Genomic DNA, 9,584 nt, shown 5'->3' on the forward strand with positions numbered 1-9,584 from the left:
ATTTTGGTCATTTCTTTTTTTTGTAGATCTGACTTTGCTGAACATTATTGTTATTTACAGTTTATATCTATCTATAATAATAATTTCAAGATAATAACCAAAAACTGCAAAATTTCCTAAAAACTACCAATTAAGTGGCAGCAACCTAACAATGTGTTGTTCGGTTCGTCAGAAAACTTCATGGCTGATAGATCTTGACCAATTGAACAATTTTAGTCCATGTGAGATTTGCTCTAAAAGCTTTAGGTTTTGAGATGTAAGCAAAAAACTGCATTTGACCCCTATGTTCTATTATTAGCCATGGCGGCCATGTTTGTCGATGGATCATTACTTCGGATACAATTTATGAACTAAATACCCTAAGGAACATTCATTGTACGTTTGAAGGTATTTGGCCCAGTAGTTTCAGAGGAGAAGATTTTTAAATGTTAGCAAACTTGATGAACAAATTTTGTAAAATTGTCTTTAGATGGCTATAACTCCTTAAGGGGTCAATTGACATTTTTGGTTATTAACTTTCTATGTAGATCTGACTTTGCTGAACATTATTGATATTTGCAGTTTATATCTATCTATATTAATATTCAAGATAATAACCAAAAACTTAAAAATTTCCTAAAAACTACCAATTAAGTGGCAGTAACCAAACAATGGATTGTTCGATTTGTCTGAAAATTTAAAGGCTGAAATATCTTGGCCAATGAAACAATTTTATCCCAGTCAGATTTGCTCCAAAAGCGTTAGTTTTTGAGATATAAGCCTAAAACTACATTTGACCCCTGTGTTATATTTTTAGCCATGGGGGCCATGCTGTCCACGGATCAAAACTTCGGATACACATTATAAACTAAATACCCAAAGCAATATTCAGTAGAAGTTTGAAGGTATTTTGCCCAGTAGTTTCAGAGGAGAAGATTTTTGAAATAGTTTAAGACGACGACTGACGACGACAGACGACGGGCGCAAAGTGATGGCATAATCTCACATGGGGCCCTTCGGGCCCCTTTGAGCTAATATAAAAGAGTTGTTATATTTTATATCAATGATTACTACACTAAGTAATCATTTTATAGGTTTCCTTTTCATCTTTTTTCATATTGGGTGTCTTCAACTGTTACTGTTAAATTACTGTAACTAGAAGCCATTCGAGATGAAAATCGAGGAATTTTGGAAAGCCGTTGGAAATAATAAAGGTATATTGGATAGGAATAAAAAGTGTAACTTGCAGAGGGTCACCTACGGGCCCCTTAAAGGATTGTTACAAGGGCAGTCCAATTCCCCCTGATTTTTTCATCACTTGGCACTTTTAATGAGCGACCATCGGAATTAACGACCCATGATCGGACATGTGTATGTACTTGTGCATCCCGCTCCGCACTACAGTTGACAAGATGACCCAGTTTGTTAACGTCCTAGTTAACAAGGTAACAGTTATCAGGAAGACATAGCAGCTTACTTGGACACATTATTCTGACTCGGAGCCGACCAGTCTTTGTTCTTACTCAAAATTGTTCGGTGCTAAGCGGAGAAGCATCTAATGCATTTTAATTCTATAGTTTGACCCAGTAGGGGTTCGAACAAACGACCTCCAGCAAGCGGGACGAACACACTACTACAAGACCACCAAAAGGTGTGTGTAATACTGAAAGATTTACAACTAAAGTCATTCTTAATATAGCAATAAAACAAATGTCCAAACAGGAAACTATTTATTTCAAGTTCTGAGCTTAATATCATGTGAATATATTAATATTGTCATTGTATTTCACCTCCGTATTCTGTGATGTTCAAACAAACTCTGAAGAATTCATTTCTATATACGCTGTTTGATAAAGTATACATAAGACTTAAACGAATGTTTGACAGCAGTTATTTCAATAAAATGTTTAATGTTCGTAACATCAGATAAGAAGTGTATCTGGAGAAAAGAAATGTGTATCCTCTTAACAATACAACTCTGGATTATGAAACGCCATCTGACAATAAGCAATTTGAAACGTAATAAAAATACCCATGCAGGAACTTCTTAGGAAGAAAGATAAGAAGTTAGCAATATCCTTTAACTCTACTTTCTGCTATATAGATGACGTTCTTTTACTAAACAATTCAAAATTTGATGACTATGTGGAACGCATCTATCCCATCGAATTGGAGATAAAGGATACTACAGATACAGTTAAGTCGGCTTCATATCTTGACTTACATCTAGAAATTGACAATGAGGGTCGGTTGAAAACAAAACTTTACGACTAAAGAGATGATTTCAGCTTTCCAATTGTGAACTTTCCATTTCTAAGTAGCAACATTCCAGCAGCACCTGCATACGGGGTATATATCTCCCAATTGATACGATATTCCCGTGCTTGCATTTCCTATCATGATTTTCTTGATAGAGGGTTACTGCTCACAAGGAAGCTATTAAACCAAGAGTTCCAAATGGTGAAGTTGAAATCATCCCTTCGTAAATTTTACGGACGCCATCACGAGTTGGTTGACCGTTATGGAATAACCGTTTCACAAATAATATCGGATATGTTCCTTACGTCGTAACTACAATCCCCTTCCCTTTCATGAATGCGACCTACCGAATTAAGACTATTTACCGGATTTGTAATCACATAAGCAACACGATGGGTGCCACCTGTGGAGCAGGATCTGCTTACCCTTCCGGAGCACCCGAGATCACCCCTAGTTTTTGGTGGGGTTCGTGTTCTTTATTCTTTAGTTTTCTATGTTGTGTCATGTGTACTATTGTTTTTCTGTTTGTCTTTTTCATTTTTAGCCATGGCGTTGTTAGTTTGTTTTAGATTTATGAGTTTGACTGTCCCTTTGGTATCTTTCGTCCCTCTTCTGCAAACAAAGTAAATCTTGTTGATGTCTACCTTGAGTACTGACATTTTATAAAATACACATCCCTACAATTCTACCAACACGATTTGAACAGATTCAGATTATTACTTTATTAGAATAAAGTAGATTCAAATTATTACGATATTAGTATAGAGTAGTCAAACATTACAGAAACACCGTATTTTGAATCATTAAATGAATTGTTTTTTGTTGTTGTTTTTTTTTATCAAAATTGAAAGTTAACCAAAGACAATCAAAACTAGTAGATTGCATAAAAGATGAAAAGTTTGAAGGTATAATAGTATTTTTGAAATGATAATTAACAAATAATCGTTTATAGGGTTTGTTTAAGTATGAAGTCAATATTCCAAAGAAAATAGAATAATCCATCAGCGTTTAAAGATAAAACACATCTTGAACCTATAATGATAAATTTGTTAAATGAAAGCATACATTTGTCTATGCGATATGGGCTTTGCTCATTTTTGAAGGCCATTCAGTGACCTATGGTTATTAATTTCTGTGTCTTTTTGTTTCTTGTGGAGAGTTGTCTCATTGGCAATCATACCACATCTTCTTTTTTTTTAATTGTGTCAAACTGAAAGAAGAAAATGGAAGAATTGGATAGTTTTAAAACCGAAGAGTAAAAAAATAATGCCTTGAAAATTATATTGTTGACTTGAGTTACATTAACATAAAGACAAACAGATAGGCATTGACGTTTGTTTTTCTACCATAACAAAATTTATCTAGACCGTATGCTTTTTCAACGACAGAAAATACATCTAGAGAATGAAACAAATATATGGCATTCTAACAACATCCAGTAACTACGCTAACATTCACTTACAAGTCCTGAGTGAACTTCTGTCAAGAATTATCAGATTATATTTCTGGTAGACGAGCAAACGCAAAATGTGAAAAAGGCCTATAATCTTCTTTTCTATAATATTAACATCGATGCAAACATGCTGACGAGTTTATCGGTATAAAGATATAACAAAAAAAAAAAAAAAAAAAAATAAAAACAACCTAAAATTGGATATTAGAATTTCAACTCTATGTGGTGGTGTTTAAAAAGTTTTGTGTTTGTTCAACCCTCGTAAATAGTAAAGAACATTCCAACCCTCCCTCAACATGTTCAAGCATATTGGGATGTTTACGGTGTGAATGTGCACATCAACAACTTACCCAGCTCTTACTAAATCAACCCTCACGGGGAGGATTGTGCATGATATTCATATGATGAAGACATAATTTTTCAATCAGTTTAATTGAAGTCTGGAACTGGCATGTCAGTTAAATGCTAGTAGTCTGATGTTATTTATGTATTATTGTCATTTTGTTTATTTTCTTTGGTTACATCTTCTGAAATCAGACTCGAACTTCTCTTGAACTGAATTTTAATGTGCGTATTGTTATGCGTTTACTTTTCTGCATTGGCTAGAGGTATAGGAGGAGGGTTGAGATCTCACAAACATGTTTAATCCCGCCTCATTTTTGCGCCTGTCCCAAGTCAGGAGCCTCTGGCCTTTGTTAGTCTTGTATTATTTTAACTTTTAGTTTCTTGTGTATGACTTGGAGTTAAGTTTGGCGTTCATTATCACTGAAATAGTATATATTTGTTCAGGGGCCAACTGAAGGACGCCTCCGGGTGCGGGAATTTCTCGTTGCATTGAAGACCTGTTGGTGACCTTCTGCTGTTGTCTGCTCTATGGTGGAGTTGTTGTCTCTTTGGCACATTCCTTATTTCCCTTTCAATTTTATACCATTTCATGACGACATTATGCAAATCAACAGTAAAGTGCAGTGATGAGTTTATTGAGATAAATTAAATAGTATTTTTGTACAGTAAATACTTTTAAATTCAAACTGTTCTTTCGTAATTTAATCGTCTTTCACATACACATATGCAAACGTTAGATCTACCTTAAAGTCATCAAAGCCAGGAATTGAAAATGCTTTGACCATATTACTAGCATTGTCACTGACTATTGCAGCAATTTTAAAACCTATTTCAAATGAAGTAACAACTTCTTCATATTCACTCCTGATGGATTCTGCTGTGTGTCTACCTTTGAATCGTTTACAGCATATCATGACAGACTTCATAGCCCAGTCCAAAATAAAGTGGCCTGTGATTCCCAAAAATCCTCTCATTTGTCTACTAGACCAGAGATCAATGGTTAAACACACACTTTCAGCTCTTTTAAGAGTATTTACAAGGTTATTTTTTATTTCAACCGATTTTTCATGTAGAAGTTTCGAAGATAAATGCTTTCTGCTAGGCACTTGATACTTAGTGTCAGCTTTTTCCATCAAGTTTTTAAATTCTTCACTTTCGACAATAGAGAGTGGTAAAAGATCCCCAGCTATGAACATTATAAGAGCATTTGTCATTTCTAACTGTTTTGGATCAGACGGTGAATATTTTACACTTTTTTTTATGCATTGTGTCAATGTTGGTTGAATTTCTTTATTCTCAGAATGCAGAATGTACAAATCTCTGTGTTTTCTCTGAAAATTACAAAAGGCCTTATTTAATATCTTGAAAATATTAAATTGTTTTAATTTACCTATTGAAATTTTACATTTATTTAAATTTATTTGATTGTAAATGATACAAAAAAAGAGCACTATTTTTTATTTTTTGAAATGATTTTCATTTTTATCCCAGCTTATTCAAATTATTTATCTTAAATAAGTGATTTAGAAATCTGACTTCTTAAAACAAAAATAAACTTTAGTTTTAATCACAACTAATTAATTTAATAAACAAAATATTTTCCAAATTTAAATGTAAGCTATTAGAGGATATAAGATAAATGAAATCTGATTAGAAATGAAAAAGAAGCATTATGAATTTATTAATTTTTAAAATTCTTATATAGTATTACCTTCATATGTGTAACAAAGTTGGATGTAACTTTATAACTTCCACTAATGAGGGTGCCACAATGCATACATTTTCCTTTGAAAGTATTTCCATTTTGGAAGTCATCAGGAACAGTAAAATGTTCCAGTACACTCTTGGAGCTCATTTTTAAATCTGATAAAATGTTTTCTTTCAACATTCATATATATAGTGAACAAATTTTGCAAGTGAGATTTTGTCATATGCATTATCCCTTCAAGAATTTAAACATGTACCTATAGGCCCTAGGGGTATATTTATCTCTCTCTAATTAGCCTTATATCTGTTTAACATAACTGTTATAAAAACAGTCATTATATAGTTTGTAATAAAACAAATAGCCAGAGGTTATATTTATTGGTTATTTAAGTCCTTGAATAAAGTTAATTATGTTAAATCAATGTCTTAAAATATCTATCTAAATCTACTAATTAAGGTCAAGACAGTGACTTCCTAGTGGTTTCTTTTAAAATTATGGCATGTGTCTACATTTTTTTTATCATTCAATACAAAATGAAGAATCTACCATGGTTGTGTTAATACAGAAAGTATACTGTGAAGGCTTTTCTTTGTCAGCTTACAACATTTGTTAAGATTATTGCTTTTAATAATTTTTTGAGAAAACACAAGATTTAATCTTTTGATCCAAAATTTCAAATGTAATTGACTTGTAATTGAACAGTAATTGTCAATTACAGGCAATTTTGGCTATGTAATTAATTACATTCAATTACATGTAATTGAAAAAATGCTCAATTACACATTACATTCAATTACATGATAAATTGTAATTAATTACAGTCAATTACAATTACATATTTCAATTACCCCATGTCTGATCTGTTGTATATGTACTGATTGTTACATGGATGTAGACACACTTAAAGATATATATTTAATTGTTAGTGAATGTTTGATTTATCTAGCCTCTAGTTACTGAGAGTACCATTACAATTTTAATAGTAATTTGTGTCATTTGTCCTTATGTTAGTTATTTGTGTGCATCATGACTATCTTATTAATCCAGCCATATATAACTCATTTGTACAGTTTGCTGTGACATTTTGTTGTCACATAGTTGTTTTATGTAAGGTGAAGGTAGTATACTCACGCACATTCTTTACCACGCAACATACTATAGGTGTCGGTCTAAAATCATGTATACACTTCAAATCATGGATGTCACATTCAAGGAAAAGGACGGAATTCTTGTCTTAACAACCGAAACATATCTTTTTTTATCATTGAAACACAACTGTCATATCGGGATGGTGTCCGTAAAATTGTCGAAGTCATGACTTCAATTTTACTACTTTGATACCTTAGTTTAAGCATACTTTTTCTTAAATCATGTACGTGATATTTACATAAAATGCAGTAAAAATAAACATAAAGGGATCCCTCGATTAAAAAGCTTTCCGTTAAGCATCAACAGTAACTCGGAACAAATTCATGGTAAGTAAGACAGGTTAAGGAATACCATGGTAAATGGGAAATATACTCTCTATATTAAGGTGCTTCTAGAATTGTGGAACATAGGAATTGGGAAGATGAAATCATCAAGTTTTGTTATAAACTGACGCTCTTTGTCCATCGATGTGTGTAAGACAGCGTTATCCTTTATTTCAAGTTTGATGGTTTAGATGCGCTTAGCATAATCATTATATAAATCTATGAATTATTAATTGAGATGACATCATGTATATAGCGGAAAGCTAAACTGGATCATTTGCACACATTTCTTCAGATTGAATTTTCAGAAACTTCGCTAAAATGTTGATTTACCAAAATAAATGCTTTTATCAAAACTGAAATTATAACTATGGGTCACTGTGATATTTTTTTAAGCAAGAAGTTTACAAAATAACGAGAATTTCTAGATTGTTCATGAACAGTTTTTGTGTGAGAAAAAATCTAAGAGATAGAATCTAAAATAAAATACGATAACAAAAGTTTAAAAAAAAAATCAGATTCCATCAATCGTCCTATTGAAAACTTATATTTTACAATCCAAGATGGAGGTATACAGTTAATATACCTGAATTCTAGCTTTTCTTCACTCTTCCTAATACGATTATTTATAAAGAATACCTCAAATAGATAAAGGAACAATTCGGCAAGACGAGAGGGACTGTTGCAATTGGATACAGTAGGAATGTCGGAAATATAACAAATATGTTTTCAATCCAGAATTCAATCATCTTGATAATATACATTATAGCGAATTTGTTGTTTGAATCAGAGTGGAAATTGGTTTATGTGCCCCTCTTTTAAACCAAGCCAATTGTTTCTAGGCTCCATTTCATTATTACAAACACATTTTGATACACTTTTAAGGTCGGAATTTTTAATACATGGGGAAAGGTTATGAAATTAGAAACTGTAACAGAAATTTAGCTGTTTTATGATTATGTTCTTAATTTCTTTCAAATTCAATGGAGGTTTTATAATTTATACATATATGTTAGTTAAATGCATTTTTTCAAAATATAATTTTTCACGTTTTTGGTCGTTTAAAATGTTGTTTGTTATGATTTAGTCCCCTCTACCAAGAAATTTGTTTTGCATGCACACGTATACAAATTGCGATTTTTATCTAACGCAATCATATGTTCGAACGTTGTTTTCAATTTAAACTTGTTTATATATGTATATACAAGAACACAACCGTGATATTGCGGATGAATTAAAGTATATAACTATGTGTAAGCCTTATTTTAGCCTGGAATTTTAGTATTGGTATTGTCATCTGATAAAGTCGTGCTGATTATAATATGGATGTACAGTTTTCTGTCGACATGGAATTTATCAATTATTGGTAATATGAAATCTTTGAAAAACAAGAGGGCCTGGAATGGAGTAATTTTTAATCAATAGCATTGTCCTATATAATTTATAAATAAAGTTGAATTATTTGGTTCTCTGTTTACGTCATACCGGCTAACAAATTGGAAACTGTACCTAAACGCCTTATTTTAAGTCTTGATTTTTAGTATTCGTACTGTCATCTTATAAAGTCGTACTGTTAAAAATAATACAAAAGGAAACAATGTGACAATGATTGAATTTAGTAATGGCAACCCTTTGATTATGACCCGTGTAAACAGCAAATCCTAAATACAACGTTTGTTGATGCGCCTGTCAGAAGCGGAACGTACAGATAAGGTAATAGGTAACCGGTGAATAGAATTTCGGTATCGGTATCGGATTCGACCCGGAACTTGTTAATTAATGGCAATATAAAATATGTGGGAAACAAAAGTCTGAAGTGGTGTTATTTTTAATCAATACAATTGTCTTATATTAGCTATATATAAAGAGAATTCTTTGATTTGTCGTTTTTACCCCATGACGGCAAGCAAATTCGACCTTGTTATTTTAGTATTACAGTAGTTCTATAAAATTTTAAGGAACATAATGAGCAGCAACAAAACAAATCGATAGCAGAACATCAGGTCATTTATGGCGCTAATATTAGGGACATTTAAAAAAAATATAAATGCTTAGTTTTGCTTACAAGTAGCTTGAACTATATACTGTTGTTTTTCCTCGGAGGTTACTCTGATTAGTTCTGCTCCAAATGATTGACATTACAATTTCAGTACATCGAAGTCGGTTCGAATAGGACCATTGATATTATAACAAAGATATAAGGGTTCATAATATACAAAATTATTATTTCAGGAGGACATCTTCTTATACCATTTGTATACCGGAAAGAGACATAATATTAACTGTTGATTTAAACAAAATAGTCATAGAAGAAATACCTGCCATGATCTTATAACATTAACAATCAGTCCGTAAATTTGTAAAATAA

At 32.1% G+C, this 9,584-nt stretch overlaps 1 protein-coding gene across 1 annotated transcript; it reads right to left on the reverse strand.

The window, feature by feature from the left end:
* Positions 1-4,737: 4,737 nt before the first annotated feature.
* Positions 4,738-6,436, reverse strand: LOC139497536 (E3 SUMO-protein ligase ZBED1-like). Its single transcript, XM_071285764.1, has 2 exons — positions 5,748-6,436; positions 4,738-5,367 (listed from the first exon to the last, which is right to left on the reverse strand). The coding sequence occupies exons 1-2, from the start codon at positions 5,922-5,924 to the stop codon at positions 4,738-4,740; spliced, it is 807 nt and encodes a 268-aa protein (XP_071141865.1). The 5' UTR covers positions 5,925-6,436.
* Positions 6,437-9,584: the final 3,148 nt, after the last annotated feature.

The sequence above is a fragment of the Mytilus edulis genome, chromosome 12, assembly GCF_963676685.1.
Source record: "Mytilus edulis chromosome 12, xbMytEdul2.2, whole genome shotgun sequence".
Lineage (NCBI taxonomy): Eukaryota > Metazoa > Mollusca > Bivalvia > Mytilida > Mytilidae > Mytilus > Mytilus edulis.